General features: G+C 48.5%; 1 protein-coding gene across 2 annotated transcripts in view; it reads left to right on the top strand.

The window, feature by feature from the left end:
- The first annotated feature begins 290 nt into the window (after positions 1-290).
- LOC125411667 (alpha-N-acetylgalactosaminide alpha-2,6-sialyltransferase 1) overlaps positions 291-17,965 on the top strand; it is an 18,158-nt gene continuing 483 nt past the window's right edge. Inside the window, exons 1-10 of one of the 2 annotated variants that reach the window (XM_087909741.1) lie at positions 291-433; positions 896-1,664; positions 13,801-14,275; positions 15,137-15,305; positions 15,398-15,569; positions 15,761-15,899; positions 16,130-16,233; positions 16,423-16,467; positions 16,596-16,695; positions 16,903-17,965. The exon at positions 16,903-17,965 is cut by the window's right edge and continues 483 nt beyond it. In XM_087909741.1, the coding sequence (XP_087765867.1) occupies positions 1,552-1,664; positions 13,801-14,275; positions 15,137-15,305; positions 15,398-15,569; positions 15,761-15,899; positions 16,130-16,233; positions 16,423-16,467; positions 16,596-16,695; positions 16,903-17,094 (1,509 nt within the window). In that variant the 5' untranslated portion in view covers positions 291-433; positions 896-1,551 and the 3' untranslated portion in view covers positions 17,095-17,965. Of the gene's footprint in view, positions 434-895; positions 1,665-13,800; positions 14,276-15,136; positions 15,306-15,397; positions 15,570-15,760; positions 15,900-16,129; positions 16,234-16,422; positions 16,513-16,595; positions 16,696-16,902 lie in introns of those variants that run through there. The other variant, XM_087909740.1, reaches the window with a different exon arrangement.

Here is a 17,965-nt window from a genome sequence, read left to right as displayed (position 1 = left end):
TTCCTCATTTGCTGCACAGTTGTTTAAAGATTGTTTAATATTTTAATATGAAGTCTTCATCTTTAGGCAATATAGGTATTAAGAATTATAGGTCAATAGTCATCCATGTTTGTCATGCTTATAGTTAGACTAATCAGGTTCTTTAGATATATAGAGATTGTATTCCACGTAGATAGGTAATCTTCAACCACTTGAAAGAACTGTAGACTATGGCACTTAGATAACTTAGGGTTCTGTTGACATGAGACACGATTACTCCTGGCAGCACCAATCTATTCCCAAGAGAATGTTGAGCACTGAAGACACTTCACTTGGAGCTTGTTCTCTTCTTGGCAAAGGAACTGCCCATGCCTCAACCACTGACAAAATGCAAGATGCCCAGACTGGATAAGCAGATTCAAGGAAAAAGACTGCCAAATCTTGCTAAGACAGGGTAAGATGGTTTTGAAAATTTTCCTGCCTCTGAAAATGATCTGTCAGTTAATCTAGGTCTTAGCCAAATTGGTTGCTTCAGCATTGCAAGCGAGACTTTGGGTGATTGCCCAGTTTTCTATCATTTATTGCACATTTTGCTTGATTGCATTTCTTGTTTACTCAAGTCATATTATCTCCCTTTTCAGTCCTTCAGTGGGGGTTGAAGAATAGATAGTCACAGTTGCTTACCTATCATGTCTTGGCCAAGTTATTTCTAATACAAGACTTAGACACTATAGGCTAGGATGATTATTGAAACATTTATCATATGTTTCTTGCTTGATATTGTTTATGCTGGTTATTATTCTAATTTTTCTACTTGATATTTGTTCTTATTGTATATACTTTTGTGTTAGGCTTAGAACTCTCTTATTTAAACATATAGTATGTATGTGCACCTAAGAATATGTCTGTGCTCAAGCATTGAAGGACCCCATGGAGGCCAGAAGAGGGCATCAGATCCCCTGGAGCTGGAGTTACAGACAGTTGTGAGTTGCCATATGGGTACTGGAAACTGAACCTGGATCTTCTGCAAGAGCAGCCTGTACTCTCAACCACCAAACCTTCTCCCCAGCCCTGGATGCTTTTATAGTGAAGCCTTCCATGCTCCCTGGATGCAAGCAAGTCTCAGACACGCTGCTTGCTGGTGCTGCTCTGGTCACAATTTCAGAGAAGCTAAGAAAGTTGACCCACAATGGTGACCGTGTATGGGGTCCCTACTGTGAGCACCTGAGTGTGGATGCCACCGCTTCTCTCATTTATGAATGAGGCTAGGAGAGGAAGTGGCCAGATAAAAGCAATACTATTTATGAAGGATACATGGTTTCGTATAATTCGGCAGAATTTGGCTTCAGAGATTAAAAGAAAAATAAAGTTGTTTGACTAGGAGTTTCTCTTCCTTCAATTCATACCAGCCTAAAGCATACTCCACCCTTCCTCTATCTCTCCTGCTCTCCAGAGCACCTCAGTGTAAGGCTAAAGTACAACTCTTCCTGGTCAGGACACCGGAACAAGGAGGCAATCAGATTTCTACAGCAAGCCCTAAGACATGCTTCTTGGAATCAGCCAAGTACCGTGATGATCTTTTGTAGCAGAACGCGTTGGACTCAAGGTGTCCTGTTTTTGGCTGTGCTGACCTTGCTCTTTATTCTGCCCTCCTTCATTAAGGAGTACAGCATGAAGCCTTCCAGGTAAGGAGCCAATCCTGCGAGTCCCAGAAAAAGCAAAGGCCTGGGGACCTCCAGGTCACCTGTAGATCCACATGGGGTGTTAATGTCAGGAGTCGAAAACTCCTAGAGAGAAGGCCAATGTCAGAACTTGGAAGAGATGGAAATGGAGGTGATGGTGGCGACCAAAGGTGCCCGGCATACCAGGAGGGTTGTAAGAGAAGGCAGGCAGGAGCTGGGGACTCAGGACTGCATCTGAAAATGGCACACACAACACAAGACAAGTTGCCCCCAAGGGCTGGTGACTAACAGGGCAGCTGGAGAAGGCTTGCTCTCAACGCCATTCTCCTTGACCCAAAGCAAAGACTTAGTCTGTGCATTTCCTGTGTCTCAGAGGCATTCTCATCCTGAAAAGGGAGTCAGTAGAGTTTAAGACCTCCCACTGGTGAGGGTGAGAGGGAACGTCAAATCTGTGCCCCAAGTGAAGACCTTCACAAAAACTTCTAGAACATTAAATATGTCTCAGTAAGACTCTTTTCCCAGGCTTAGGAAAAAGCTTTTCTGGTATTATTTCTCTGTTTTCGAGATAGGGTTTCTTTTTGTAGCCCTGGCTGCCCTAGAACTTGCTCTGTAGACCAGGCTGGCCTCTGTCTCCTGTGTACTGGGATTAAAGGCACCTGCTACCACAGCCTGCTGGTTTTGCTTCTCTTAACATTTGAAAACAATACATTTATTCTCTCATAGATATGGGGGAAAGTACACAGAAGTTGGGCTAGGGATGTGGCTCGGTGGGTGGAGTGCTTGCCCAGCACAAACAGAGCCTGTCTGATTCCCTGTATCAAACCAGAATGGTGGCACATCTTAGCACTTGGGAGGTAGAGGCAGCAGGATCAGGAGTTTAAGTTCAGTTACACAGCAAGTTCAAGGCCAGCTTGAGCTACAGGGAACTCGATAAAGAAAAAAGAAAGTACAAAGAAGTGATCAGGAAGCGAGGGTCTCCCTGACTCTATTACTCCTTAATACCTGGGTGTGTCCAGTGCTCCCAATATCGCAGTGACCCCTCTGCAGTGTGTATGTGCACAGGCTGTTCTACACCCCTCCGGTTTCCCACTCCTCGGGGTGAGGACAACAGACAGCTAAGGTGAGTCACTGGATAATACACTGACCTGCCTGTCACAGGGCTGGGCTACACCCAGGCATTTCTGTCCTCTGACCTGAGCTTGATCCCTGCAGGTGGTGTAGCTGAGGATGGTTTTAAACCTCCCTAGTGCTGAGTTTACAGGTATGAGCCACCATGTTGACTTAGGAACACTTTTTACCTGGATGAGATTTGTCCCTTTCCTTCATGGTTATTAGATTGCGATTTGGGGGAAGGTTGATTCAACAACCCCTTTCCGTGCAAAACAATGCAAAACATCTTCTAAGTCTCCTGTAAATGTCTCCATACTTTTGTTTTCTTCAAGGGTTCATTTAGAAGATATTTATTTTTGCTTGTGGTATGAAAATGTGTTTGCGTCTGATGGTACTTTCTTTGTTTGAGATAATATCTCTCTCTATAGTCCTGACTGTCCAAAAACTTGTGAGAAAGACCAGGAAGCCTGAGATTCATAGAGACTCATGCACCTCCGTTTCCCAAGTACCAGAATTAGAAACCTATATAGCTATGCCCACTCCTTTGTGATTATTTATTGATTGATTGATTTATTTCACTTGACCGCTCAGTTCTCAAGTATGTATTTTGTAAATGACAATAGCTGTCACCGTGTCAAAGATCATCCCTAGAAGAACATGGAAAGGGGAGGGGGTGGAGGACTCCAAGGCTGCTAGCAAGAAGCTTCTAGGAGGAGTGGGCTGCAGGAGAATCCCTCCAGGGCCCCGTACCCAGCCCACACCACTGGCTCCCGAGTTCACCTGTATGGTAAATAGGCCGGTGAACATTTCTGGTCTAGAGATTTTTGAAGACTGAATCTCAGTGCAGTTGTTGATTGTGTAGCACACTGAGGAGACAACAGAACTACTCTATCTTGCCCTGGGTCTCCATGGCCCAGGCAGCTGTGGAGCAGGAGCTTAGCACTTCCTGTGTCAGGCAGGGGTCAAGGTGTGGAACACCCACTCACAGAAAGGTGTCTGTGGACAATGATGTTGCTGGGAGCTGTGGGAGACGGGAACCTGGAAAAGACCCTCTGAGGGGTCCTCCAAGCAGAGGGTTTTCCCCACAGAAACCACAGTTACTGACTGTTGAGCCCATGCCAGCGAGAGCTGGGCAGCCCCCAAGCTGACTGCACCTCAGGACAAGCAGGGACAGCTCTTCCCAAGCCAGGTTGTGGAGTATAATACCCAAAGAGGCTCTGAGAAGGAGAAAGGGCTGAGGGAGGGGTGTGGCTCAATGGTAGAGCAATTGCCCAGCATCTGAGGTCCTGGGTTTGATTCTCAGCCCTGAAAACAGAAGGAAGCGAGGGGATAGGTAGTGATAGACAGACTGATAGACAGACAGACAGACAGATAGACAAATAGATAGATCTAACGCAGACAAACACACAGTGTCTCACTATATAACCTAAGTTAGCCTCAAACTCATTGATTCCCCTGCCTCAGCCTTCCCACTGCTGCAATTATAGGCATGTACTACCACTCAGAACTAGAATGAGCCGGGCAGTGGTGGTTCATGGCTTTAAATCCAGCACTAGGGAGACAGAGGCAGGCAGATCTCTGTGAGCTTGTGACCAGCCTGGTCTATAAAGAGAGTTCCAGGACAGCTAGGGTTGTTACGTGGAGAAACCCTGTCTCAAACAAACAAACAAACTCAACTAGAATGAGTCTTAAAATCCCCTAAAGTGACTATAACATGAAGCATGTTCAATAAACTGTATGTAGTCAATCAAGTCCCAAATGATTGACAGAGCGAACAGTTGCCATGGAGAAAGGTCTCTAGAAAAGAGAGAGTCTATAAAATCTCTGTTAAAGGCTTCAAAAACAGTGTGCAGTTTGGTTGAGTGACCAGCAAATGGTCATCAGGTAAGGAGGAGTCTACCGAGAATGGGCTAACCTAGAATAATCTACAGAGACTAGGGCTAACCTAGAATAGCCTACGGAGAATTGGGGCTAACCTAGAATAATCTGCAGAGACTGGGGCTAACCTAGAATAATCTACAGAGACTAGGGCTAACCTAGAACAACCTATGGAGAATGGGGCTAACCTAGAATAATCTACAGAGACTGGGGCTAACCTACAATAACCTACAGAGAATGGGGCTAACCTAGAATAATCTACAGAGACTAGGGATAACTAGAATAATCTACAGAGACTGGGGCTAACCTACAATAACCTACAGAGAATGGGGCTAACCTAGAATAATCTACAGAGAAAGGGGCTAACCTAGAAAACCTACAGAAAATGGGGCTAACCTAGAACAACCCATCAGCCTTGCTGAATGGGGAAGTAGCATCCCTGACATGAAGGTCTTGCCTGAAAAGCAGGGGAGCCCTAGAGAAGGGTGGGGCCAGAGGACAGTGGCAAAGGGCCTTCAGAGCAGAAAGGCTGCCTCATGAGAGCAGGGGTTTGGACCCATCCAGTGATATCAAAGGAATAGGGATTGCCTATGAGTTAATTTTGTCAGGAATGCAAGTAGGATTTAGTCAATGAAGCCCAGGGAAGATCCCAGAAGAAAGAAGCGAACTTCAAGGGAGATTTTGAAAGAGTCGTGGGAGCAAGTGACCACAAGCCTTACAACTTGGAGGAGACACAGTGTTGCAGGGGCCGACGGATGAAAGCAACAAAATCAGGAAAAGACAGCTAGCAATAGTCAAGCGGTGGGGAACATGCTTATGACCCCAAGCACTGGGGGGGGGGGGGGTAGCGCTGCAGTTGGAGGATCCCGAGTTGGAGGCCAGCCATCACCAAACACAACCCTGTAACAAAACAAAAAAAAAAAATTGAGGGACTGGGGAGAACAGTCAGTGAGGTGCTTGCCACACGAGTGTGAACTTCTGGGTTTGATTCCCAGAACTCATGTAAACTCCAGGCGTGATGGTGGCCACTGAGTCCCAGTGCTGTGGGCATGGAGACTGGTGGACCCCTGGGGATCGACGGCTAGCCAGCCCAGCCTGCTTAGCAAGCTCCCAGCCAGAGACTCTGTCTCAAATAGCAAAGTAGAGGTTTCTAAGGAAGACACCAGAGGCTGACCTCAGCTGTCCACGTCCACGTACGTACATGTGCACATGCACCAACACACAAAAGTAACTTAATGAAGTTCACACTGGTGACGTGGAGCCGTGGAAGCTTTCTTTACCTTGCTTTATGGGGGTCATTGTGAAGAGGACAACGCCCTCACTTATGACCCTTTGATTCACACCTGGAGTTTGGTCTATTAGCTGAACCTTCTGTATGATTATACAAGATTGTTGTTTCCTCATATCATCAAAGATAGTGGATATAAAGTTCAAAAATTTCAAGGCTCATCCCACCCATCCTGAAGACTGCAAAGCATAGGGGATTTTGGCTCTGGGTGCCATTGTTACCCTGCCCCCTTTTGGTGAGTTCTCGAGAGATATAGAGTTTAATAGAGGTGAGTAAGACACAAACCTGGAAGTGTGAAATATTTGTGTGGTGCTGCTACTAGCGCTGAAGTCACGCTGGACGGTTGTTACAGAGGAAAGTGGGCAAGTTCCAGCAAGTGTGGGCAGTGGCAGAGCATCGTGGAGAGAACAGGGTTCGTGTGCTTCCCAGAGGCCACTTCAGCAAGTGGGGACATTGCAACCCAAGGATGTGACAAAGTCAGAGTCTACTCAGGAACGGGAGACTAACTAGAGACTGAGTGAACCTGAACCCAAGACATATGGGACTTTTTAGATGTTTTCTGTTTGAGTGTAGTCATATGCATGGGGCCGCAGAGATGGCTCAGTGGTTAACAGCACCGGCTGCTCTTCCAGAGAGGACCCAGGTTCGATTCCCAGCACCCACATGGTGGCTCACAACCACCTGTAATTCCATGGGCTTCTAGAGCAATGCCCTCCCCTGGCTTTCTCAGACACCAGACACACACATGGTGCACATACATGCAGGAAAAACACCCACACATATAAAATACTAAAATTAAAAACAAAAGAAACAGGCTGGGCGGTGGTGGCACACGCCTTTAATCCCAGCACTTGGGAGGCAGAGGCAGGCAGATCTCTGTGAGTTCGAGGCCAGTCTGGGCTACAAGAGTTAGTTCCAGAACAGGTTCCAAAGCTACAGAGAAACCCTGTCTCAAAAAACCAAAAACCAAAACCAAAACAAAAAACCAAAAAAAAGTAACTATTTTTCCTAAAGAATTATTTTTATTATTTTTAATTACATGTATGTTTGTGGGTCTCTCTGCGCACATGATGAAGGTGCCCACAGAGGAGTGGGATCCCTTGGAACTAAAGCTATAGGTGGTTGTGAGCCACCTAACATAGGTGTTGGGAAACTCAAACTTGGATCCTCTTGAAGAGCAGTATATGCCCTGAACTCCTGAGCAATTTATCTAGCCAAGAAACAGGTAGATTTTCTCTAATCCTCTGATTTCTGGGCTTGAACTCCTAATCCAGGAAGCTGCAGAATTTATTCCCAGAGGGCCTCACTTCTCAGGGCCATCCCAGACTCCAGGAACAGGCAGCCAATTTTTAATAATTTATGTATCTTTATTTATGTGCATTGGTGTTTTGCTTACATATGTGTCTGTGTGAGGGTGTCAGATCCTCTGGAACTGGAGTTACAGATGGATGTAGGTGCTGGGAATTGAACCCAGGTCCTCTGGAAAAGTAGTCAGTGCTCTTAAACACTGAGCCATCTCTCCCATCCCAACAGGCAACCAATTTCTGAGCCACTGGTTGGGCTGCTATGGAGACCACCATTGTCCCTGTCCCATGGCCTTTTCAGACCACCTAGCTTAGGTGGGAGATCCTCTGACACTCTGTGGTCCTGTCTTCCTTGGATCAGCATGTAGCCATTTCCCCTCAGGGTCTTCTTAGGCCCGTGGAACCCACCTGTGATCTCAGCATAGTGGAGGCTGGGGATCCCCAGAGGAAGCTAACTAGAAGCTGTGTTCATAGGGATGGGTTGAAGTGAGGAACCGCCTTGACATATATGGTGGAGAACCACCGAGGAAGGTATCCTATGTCAACCTCTGGCCTCCACATACATAACACACGTGTGCAGTTACCGCAAAGAAAAGACAAGTTAATGAATCGAATGCCTTTCGTTTCCTGCCTCATTCATGAAGGCAGGAAACAAAGTCCTTGTGGGAGGTGTGTTATGAGGCATTAAAAAAATGCTGTGTAGGGATTGAGTGTGCTGTGGTGCTCATGTGGAGGTCAGAGGTCAACTGGCAGGACTCGGCCCTCTCCTATCATGTGGGTCCCAGGGATCAAACTCGGGTTGTCAGTCTTGGTGGGAAGTGCTTTTGCCAGCTTGTCACCCCAAGTTAGTAGTTTAAGGTGCAATGGCTTCAATGTATTGTATGTTTGTTTTAAATAGGATCTGAACCCAGCCCAGGATGACCTGGAGCTCATTATGTAGCCCAGGCTAGCCTAGAACTCCTCATCATCCTGATTTAGCTTCCCACCCGCTGATGCCTGGAATGGTCAAGGTGTTAAGATCCTGAAGAAATGGGGCTTCAGGGGGTTGTGACTTGGTCACAGCCTTGGTCAGGGCTGGGTTGAAGCAGGCAGGGCAGGGTTGAGCCAGGCTCGGGAGGGCTTTCTCTGTTTAGTGTGCACCACTGTCTGCTTACAAAGAGTTTTCTCAGATTCAAGATCAACCAGTTAAACAAGCTGAAAATAGCTATGGGTAGGAGACAATGTGACTGCAGTTAGGATCAGCGCCTGGGTCCCGGCAGCCCTAACAAGCCACCACCCACCTGTTCTCAATAGACTAAATTAAGAAATAAGTAATAATAAACCAGGCTTAGTGGCGCACGCCTTTAATCCCAGCACTCGGTAGGCAGAGGCAGGTGGATCTGTGAGTTCGAGTCTAGCCTGGACTACAGAGTGAGTTCCAGGACAGCTAGAGCAACATAGTGAGACCTGATCAACAAACAAACAAACAAACTGAAACAAAACAAAAAAGTAATAGTGAAAAGCAGAGAAAGATTCATTCAGTGTGGCCACCTTGGGACAGGAGGCAAAGGTCCGGGGATTCCTGAGTCCATCTGCACGGCAAGGTGTGGGTGCAGAGATCGGAGGGGATATCAGACGTTTTCCTCAAGCTTTCCTTACTTGGTTGTTTGAGACGGGGTCTCTGCTGAGCCTAGAGCTTGTCACCTGGGTTCTACCGGATGGAGCCCGTGAGCATTTTCTCTCTAAGGCCAGTCAGTGTGTGTTTCCCAAGGAAGAAAGCCCTTGATTAAGCAATGAGGGCACCCATGCTACCTGGAATCCTCTGGTCTCTGCCCCTCAGGACAAGCTCTGCAGAGATACTGAGAGTTGAACTTGGGTCTTCTTGTTTAAGCAGCAAGCATGTTCCTAACTGAGCCATCTCCCTTGCTCTGATATATTTATTTTAGAGTTCAATATCTTGTATCTTCACTCCCATGTAGATCGTAATTGCGTAATTAAATTGGTTTTTGCCTGGGGATTGTCTGCAAGCACTTTGCTCTGTCCCTCTGAGTTAGAGGCGTTGTAGAAAAGTGCTTCCCTCAAGTCCACCCTGTCCATGTCCCAGGTCAGGCCCCCTGGAGTCTGAACATACAGAGCTACCAGCATCTGAAGACTTCTCCAACCCTCGTTGAACTCTGTACATGAGAATAATGGAACACCTGTGTACATACCCACATAGACACGCCTAGTCATTACAGGTAGATTTAATTATAGAGAACTTAGTGAAACTAGATTACATAGTTTTGTCTCAGCCTACGTCATTGCTTCGGCTTCCTGTAAAACTTAAACAAGTCATCAGGTAACCGGAGCATCTACAGACAGAACGTCCCTCAGAGTCACGGAGCCACCCTTGCCTCGAGATAGATCCCAAAGAGGGGTTCTTTTTCTCTCCACACAGCCGTCCACGCTGTGCACTGTGACCTGCTTCATGCAGCAGGTCCACTGCCTTCAGTTAGGGACGTAGCTCAGCTGGTAGAGTGCTTGCCTGGCATGCACGAAGCCATGTTTCCCAGCACTGCACAAACAGGTCATAGTGAGGCATTCCTGTATCCCCAGCACCTGGGAGGTGGAGATGGGAGGGTATGAAGTTCAAAGTCATCCTTGGCGACACAGTGATTTTGAGGGCAGTCTGGGACATGTGACAACTGTCTTAATGTTTTAAAAATACATGTGTGTATATGTATATATGTAAACACATACACATGTATGTATCTGTATAAATATGCACGCTAGCAAGACTCATCAGTTCAGAGTGAGTACCGGGGGCTGGAGATGACTCATGGTTAAGAGCACTGGCTGCTCTTTCAAGGCTCTGAGTTCAATTCCCAGCACCCACGTGGTGGCTCACAACCATCTGTAATGGGATCGGATGCCCTCTTCTAGTATTCAGGCATACATGGAGGCAGAACACTCATACCTAAAAAAAAAAAAAAAAAAAAAAAAAACTCATACACACACCCACTCACAGACATAACATCATTTCAAAATAAAAATAGCTGGGTGGTGATGAGGCACACCTTTAATTCCAGCACTCAGGAGGCAGGCAAATCTATGAGGCAAAGGCCGGTCTACAGAGCAAGTTCCAGGTTGGCCAGAGCTACCTTACATAGAGAAACCCTATCTCGAAATAACAACAACAACAAACAAAAAAAAGAATATACAAATACACAGAGAAATGCATTTTCTGTATCAGGCCAGTGTGTGTGTGTCTGTGTGTGTGTGTGTGTGTCTGTGTGTGTGTGTGTGTTCCAAGGAAGAAGGCCCCTGGTTAAAGAGTCAAGGACTTCACTCCTCTGCAGCATCTGCTTAGAAACCTTAAGTTAGGTCTTTATTCAGTTTCAAGGTCAGAACAGACAGTGCCCTTTCTGGAAGATTAGAACAGGTCTCTGGTTTTTTCCTAGTTTAGGAAGGCAAGAGATACAATGTAGCCAAAAAGTTGGCCCCAGCTGAGCAAGGCAGAACAGTGAGGAAAGGTTAGCAGAGGTTCTCGCCCACTTCACAGGCTGCGTTTCTTCAGCGAGGCAGGATTCACCTCGTCTTTACCCCTAACAGCAATGATCTCTGACTGTCCAGCCCTGACATCCGACTTTATTCAAATCTGCAGCCTATGTACGTGTATCAGCGTACCCAGCACAGAATAGACACTTCGTTAACAGCCATTGAGTGATATCTTTCTTATGTCCTCTGTGACAATACCACGAAAATGTCTCTTATAGCTAAGAGACTGGAACTTTTTCCAGAACTCACAGTCTGAGTTAATCGTACACCTTGAGATCACATAAGACTGGCTATTCTACTGTGTACTCCGCCTGTTTAACCTGCCTTTTATGTTACAATATAACAAGTATGTAACAGTCTAACAAACTTGCTTGCCTTGAATTTCCCATATAACCAACTTTTACAACCTGAGCTACTGCATAGCTATAACCCTAAATTGAAATTATGTACTCCTTGGTGTTCCTGACTCGGAGAACAATGCTTGCATATCATTTCCTGAAGGCAATAAAAATAGAGATTGGAAGCAATCTTATAAAATATTGAGCACAACATTTGGATATTGCTTGATAAACAATGGTATTTGTAATACCGGAAGATGGGTCTGTTGGAGTCAGTGACTTAATCCTTTGTAAAACTCTGTTGAAGATTTCTGCAGAGCATCCCATTCCTTCCCGGTGTGATGCTCTCTGTGCTGTTCAATAAAGACAGAGCAAAGCCCTTTGTACACATGCAGTCACTCACTGACAGACCCAGAACTAGGGACAGACTCACAAGACAGCCTTCGGGCAGGCACAGATTCAGGTTCGAGAAACAAATGGCCTAGGACAGAAGACACAAGGAGAGTGAAGTAGAGAACCCAAGTCTTGGTTAAATTATACCAAGAAGGGCTTTGGTTTCTTTCCTTAGTGGGACATCAGTGCCTTACTGGTCACTTAGAGTATATTATTCATGCCTTCAAACTGACCACTCCTCTGTATGTAGTTCAAATTCTTTTGTTCAAATTCATTTTATTGCTGAACTTAGTGGCACAGCCTGTAATCCCAGCCCTTGTATACATCTTTATTTTTATTACAGCATATATATATATATATATTTGGTTTTTCGAGACAGAGTTTCTGTGCATGCCCCTGGTTGGCCTGGAATTCACTCTGCTGGCCTTGAACTCACAGAGATCCACCTGCCTCTGCCTCCCAAGTGCTGGGAATAAAGGTGTGTGACACCATCGCCCAGCTATTTTAAATTCTTTATGTGTATGGTGCCTGTGGAAGTCAGAAGGAGTTGGATGCCCCGAAACTATTACAGGAGGTTGTATAGCACCACGTGAGTGCTGGAACTGAGTCCAAATTCTCTGTGAGAGCAGCACTTGCTCTTAACTGCTGAGTCAGTTAGCTTGCTTTTATTTATCTATTTTGAGACAGGACTTTTCTACATAGCCTTGTATACCCTGGGACTCACTGTCTAGACCAGACTGGCCTGGAATTCACAGGGATCCCCCTGCCTCAGCCTCCCGAGTGCTGGGATTAAATTGTGCACCGCCACCCTTGGTCATTTTTCTTCTTTGTTTTGGGAGAAGGGGCACACAGATTTGTCAACTGTGTGGAGGTCGGAGGACAGCTTGAGGGAGTTGATTCTCCCCTTCCACTCGGTGGGTGCTGGAGATCCAGCTCAGATCCCCAGTCTTGACAGTCAGTGCCTTCACCTGCCGAGCCTCTGCACATAGCTGGCGCATAATGACAGGAGGCTTTGCTCAGATGGCAAAAGCAGTGGTCTCAGACAGGTGAGACAAGCCAGGAATCAGACAGGTTAGGAATCTTCCGATCACATGAGCAGGGGAGGGAGGAGCTTCAGATCCTTCAGATCTGTGGGTCTGTCCATTTCATGCTCTTTTATTGTCTTCACGCAGTCTCAGTAAGTCTCTCACATACAGCTGAGAAAAAGAACAGTAGGAGCAGACAGGGATTGAGAGACATCTACCCAAGATGAACAGGAGGCCTTGACGGGAGGGGCAAATGAACAGGAACTGAGACCTGGGACTCCACTTGAGTCATGGCCAGACTAGTTAGAGAGGGACTCCTTCCCCACACTCCCAGGAATCCCCTCCAAATCCTGGATAACACAGTTGCCTAGACGTCTAGTCAGGGAAACACAAGGCAACTTATAGAAGGAAACATTTAATTGGGGCTGCCTTACAGCTCCAGAGGCTTAGTCCATCATCATCATGGCAGGGAGCGTGGCAACAGGCAGACAGATTGATGGGGGCTGAGAGCTGTACATTCTGATCTAAAGGCAGAGAGAGATAAACACTGGGCCTGGCCTGGGCTTTTTAAACTTCAAAGCCCACCTATAGCACAGGTAATAAAAGCCCAGAGAGAGATAATGGGATTTAACCTGAAGACCTAACTTAGTCGGTACAGCATGAGATTCTTAATCTCAGGGCCGTGGGTTTGGGCCCCATGTTTGGCGTCACCCACACCCATTGGCACACCTCCTCCAACAAGGCCATACGTCCTAATCTTTCCCAGACAGTTTCACTAACTGGAACCCAAGCATCCAAACAAGCCTTTGGGGACCATTCTCATTCAAACAATCACAGATGTCTTTCAACAGACTAACATGAAAGTTGAAAAACAGGGCCTGGGGAGAAGGCTCAGATGGTAAAGTGACTGCCAAGGAACCACGAGGCCCTGCGTTTTGATCCTAGCACCCACAGGAGGTCAAACCCAGAGAATTCTTGGGGTTTGGTTAGCCCCCCAATCCAGCAGAGTCAGAGGGCATCAGTTTGAATTAGAAACTCTATCTCAAAAGCTGAGGTGGAGATAATAAAGGAAGACAGCGCTGGCTACAGGCACATGCACGACTGTCCTCACTGCTGCTCTTTCGTGTTATTAACCTGGGTGCGGAGGAGTCAATCTCAGGCACTCACGCTCACACTCACAATAGGAAGGAAGCCCTCTTCCTCACTGAGCCTTCCCCCTGCATGCTAGTGATGTTTCTGGCCTGTTTGTATAACACCCAACCTTCATCAAGAGTTATCTGTGTCCAGGTATCAATTTAAAGAGAAGAACAAGGAAGAAAAGTCTCAGGAGATACTTCAAAACGCCACACTCCATAGCCACAGCATGGAAAAGCCACTGAGAGCTCCAGACAAGGAGATGACCTCTGTCAGGACAGGAGCTCTGGGCCTGAAGAATCAAGGCAGTGTGGCAGCCAGAGGAGAGGAGGAGGAGAAGAGGAAGGATCAGAGCCAGGTGGAGCCTGCGGCAAAGACTCCTGTTCCAGAAAGTAGGGGCAAGATATTGACAACTACAAGGGCAGTGTTGACAAAGCAGAGGAAGAGGCCAAAGGCCACAGCAGCTGTTCCAGCCAAGGAGAAGGCTACCCAGGTCAACCCACCCCTGGCCTCTTTCCCACGCCCCACCACCAAAAAACGTCAAAGGCTGAAGGCCTCTGACTTCAAGTCTGAGCCTCGTTGGGATTTTGAGGAAGAATACAATTTGGATGTGGGGGGCCTGCAGATGGTGAGTTGGGAGCTCCTCACTTCCTCAACCTTCACACCCCATCCCCTCCCAATCAGCCCCTTCCTCTAGGCTCATCTTTCAATTTTACCTTGGCCCACCCTGAGCTCAGCCCAGGACTACTACTATTGGCTCAGCACTGTTGTTGAACCATCCCACCTTCCTGTGACAGCCAATCAGGGAGGAGAAGGCAGGTCCATACAAGGTCTGAATCACTCATCAGGGGGTGGGTGGGAAGGGTCTGTTTGCCTTGGAAGCCTTGAAGAAGTCCTGGGGCAGAATAGCAGTCTGTGGGGACAGAGTGTGGCCAGTTCTGGAGTGTGGGACAAGACTCCTTATTCTATGGACATGGGACTAACGGAAAAGAAGACAGCCTTTTGCCCAGCTGCTGCCCCCCACCCCCAGGAACATTGCCGTCCCTGGAAAGCTGAGTCTAGAACATTCTTCACTCTCCTCCAGGCTCAAGAAAAACTGCGGGCACTCAACCCCATGTCGCCTCCCTAACCTTTCTCACCCCTGCCCAGGAGGGCAATATGGAAAATCTGTTTGTGAATATACACAGAACAGGATCATTGTCCCAACAGTATAGTGGGCATACCACGTGTGTCCTCAGACTTGCCAAGGTGTAGCTGGCTAGGGACTGGGCGGGACTGTTTTTGAGGGCCCATACTTGGAGAGTTAGGCAGCCAGACACGGGGTTCAGCGTGAAAGAGGGAGGATGAGTAGGAGCTTTCGAACTGTAATGCCCAGTCCAGCCTATAACTGATGGTGCCCAGCCCATTCTCTGGCTGATGGTGCCCACTCGGCATCTGGCTGATGAGTTTTCTTGCCCCTCCCTTGCGTGACACATCCTCCCGCACATAGACCTGCCCCGACTCTGTGAAGATCAGGGCCTCCAAGTCACCGTGGCTAAAGAATATCTTTCTGCCCAACCTCACTCTCTTCCTGGACGGTGCCCACTTCACCCAGAGCGAGTGGGACCGTCTAGAGCACTTTGCACCGCCCTTTGGCTTCATGGAGCTCAATCAGTCCTGTGAGTCCTCCCTTCAGGGCAGAGGGTGGCCGGCTTCCTGTCCGGGCTCTGCTTCCTTCAGGGACTCTGAATGGAGCCCTGCTCTGTTCCAGTGGTCCAGAAGGTGGTGACCCGCTTCCCTCCCGTACCCCAGCAGCAGCTGCTCCTGGCCAGCCTCCCCTCGGGGAGCTCCAGGTGTATCACCTGTGCTGTGGTGGGCAACGGGGGCATCCTGAACGATTCGCACGTGGGCCAGGAGATAGACAGCCATGACTATGTTTTCCGGTATGTTCTCCACCTCCAGCCTCGGCCTGTCCATAGCGACTACTATGGGAGAGCAGACAAGTGTCCCAATGCTTTTATTTGGGAAGTGGAGTGTGTCTCCAACTCCTGCCTCCCCTGGCCCATCCTCTCTCACCCACCTCCACAATTTTCTCCCCTCCATCCCTGCCATCCACTTTGGTCTTTCCATATAGACTGAGTGGAGCCGTTATAAAAGGCTATGAACAGGATGTGGGGACCCGGACGTCCTTCTACGGCTTCACTGCCTTCTCCCTGGTCCAGTCAATCCTCATACTGGGCAGTCGGGGCTTCCAGCATGTGCCTCTGGGAAAGGTGAGAAGGGGGAGTGGGCGTGGCCACACAGCCTCTGCAGGAGGGAGTGACAGAGAGGTGAATGCCTTGTGTGTGGATGGAGTCTGGGCCGCCATACGAGGACAAGTCAGTGGGAACGGTCACTCAGGCCACAGCACAGCCAGGGGACAGTCTGGAACTGAGCGGTGTCACGCCCAGCCCACGGTCCCCAGCACAGCGCTGCTGAACCACTTGCTGTCCTTGGTCTTCAGGATGTCCGGTACCTACACTTCTTGGAGGGCACTCGGGACTACGAGTGGCTAGAAGCCATGTTTTTGAACCAGACCATGGCCAAAACCAAACTTCACTGGTTCAGGTACCTCTTCCCTTCCTGACCCAAAGCCCAGGCCAGAGTGAGAAGTCACTGGCCAACTTCAAAAGACTTAGACAAGTGGGGCTGTCTCTGTGCCACCTGGAATGGGGTAGAGGTCACACCATGACCCCGTCCTGGCCCCCTCAGGCCGGGTAAGAGAACAGGTCCTGAGTGATCCTTCCCTGACTCCAGGCACAGGCCCCAGGAAGCTTTCCGGGACGCCTTGGACATGGACAGGTACCTCTTGCTGCACCCAGACTTTATCCGTTACATGAAGAACAGGTGAGGGCTGAAAGCCCACGGAGGGGCTGTGCCCTCTCGGCCTCGCTGTCTCCTGACAGTGGGCATCTGGGTATTTTGAGCAGGTTTCTGAGGTCAAAGACCCTTAATACTGCCCACTGGAGAATATACCGCCCCACCACTGGTGCCCTCTTGCTGCTGACGGCCCTCCATCTCTGTGACCAGGTAAGGTTGTAGAACTCAGCTCAGGGGGTGGCTGAAAACCTCCAATGGGAATGGGGAGTGGGATGGGCATGCATGTGTCTCCGGGGAACCTGCATGCAGACCCCTGGGGACAGAATCAGGATAAAGGAGAAAGGGTCAGACTTCCCATGACAGAAACCTCAGGACATAGCCAGGACAGTTCCATCTCCTCCCCCCATCTCTATGCAGGTGAGTGCCTATGGCTTCATCACCCAGGGCCACGAGCGCTTCTCTGACCACTACTACGATAAGACGTGGAAACGGCTGATCTTTTACACAAACCATGACTTCCGGTTAGAGAAAGCAGTATGGAAGCGGCTTCATGATGAAGGCCTCATCCGGCTGTACCAGCGTCCAGAGAACCCGAAAGAGAAGAACTGACCAGCTCGGCTTCAGGAATCTCCTGATCATGCACACCATAGGGTGGCAGGGCTCCTCAGGTGTCCCCACCCATTTCCTAGGACTCAAACAGGCTCCAAGCCCTTGGAGAGTCCCAAGGAACAGCTGTGAGGAGCCAGAGGATTGGGAGCCCTCTGGGAAGTCATTACTAACTCAATGCACATACATAGACACCAACAATTCATTTCAGGTGACTGTTCAAATTCCGTCTTCAAGATTTTGGGCTCTGGGACCTAAAATAACACTAACTGAGGCTCTCGGTAGTAAATGGGACAAAACAAAACAAAATGAAAAAAACAAAACAAACTAGCAAACAAAACAACCTTCTTTTAGACTTAATGCCCAGTAGGGTACCAAAAGGTCTGGGATTTGCTTAGGCAGTGCAGTAGCGGCTCCAGTGGACACTGACTGCTTCTCCTTGTGGAGGGAAGAGGATTCACAGACAAGTGTGAGTCCCAAGAAATATGGGATGGACGGAGCCCGCGACCCTGCTTTGGAGTGCTTTACCCCAGCAGTGCTTCTGCAGAGTGGAGCCATCCCAGCGCTCCAAAGCACAATCTGGTGCAGGGCTGAGCAGGACGAAGTGGCCTAGAGCAATGCAAGGGGCGAGGGCAGCCCGAGATGCAGCTGGACAGGAAACGCAGCATTGCCCGGAGGTGGCCTCAAGGAGGATGCCTGAAGGATGCATCTGCCCAGGGTCGCCCCTTTCCCTGTGTTCTGTTCTGAGCAACTCTCAGGCTAGCAGGTGGTGTTGGGAGAGAGTGCTGCGGAGACCACCACCGCCACTTCTCAGATCTCCAGAGCGACAGTTGCTGCCCCTGCTGCCCTGTCACCACAGCTGTGCGGGGGTGGT

Source organism: Myodes glareolus, chromosome 9 (genome assembly GCF_982192425.1).
Source record: "Myodes glareolus chromosome 9, mMyoGla1.1, whole genome shotgun sequence".
NCBI classification, from domain to species: Eukaryota; Metazoa; Chordata; class Mammalia; order Rodentia; family Cricetidae; genus Myodes; species Myodes glareolus.
This window is presented reverse-complemented; position numbering and strand designations above follow the sequence as displayed.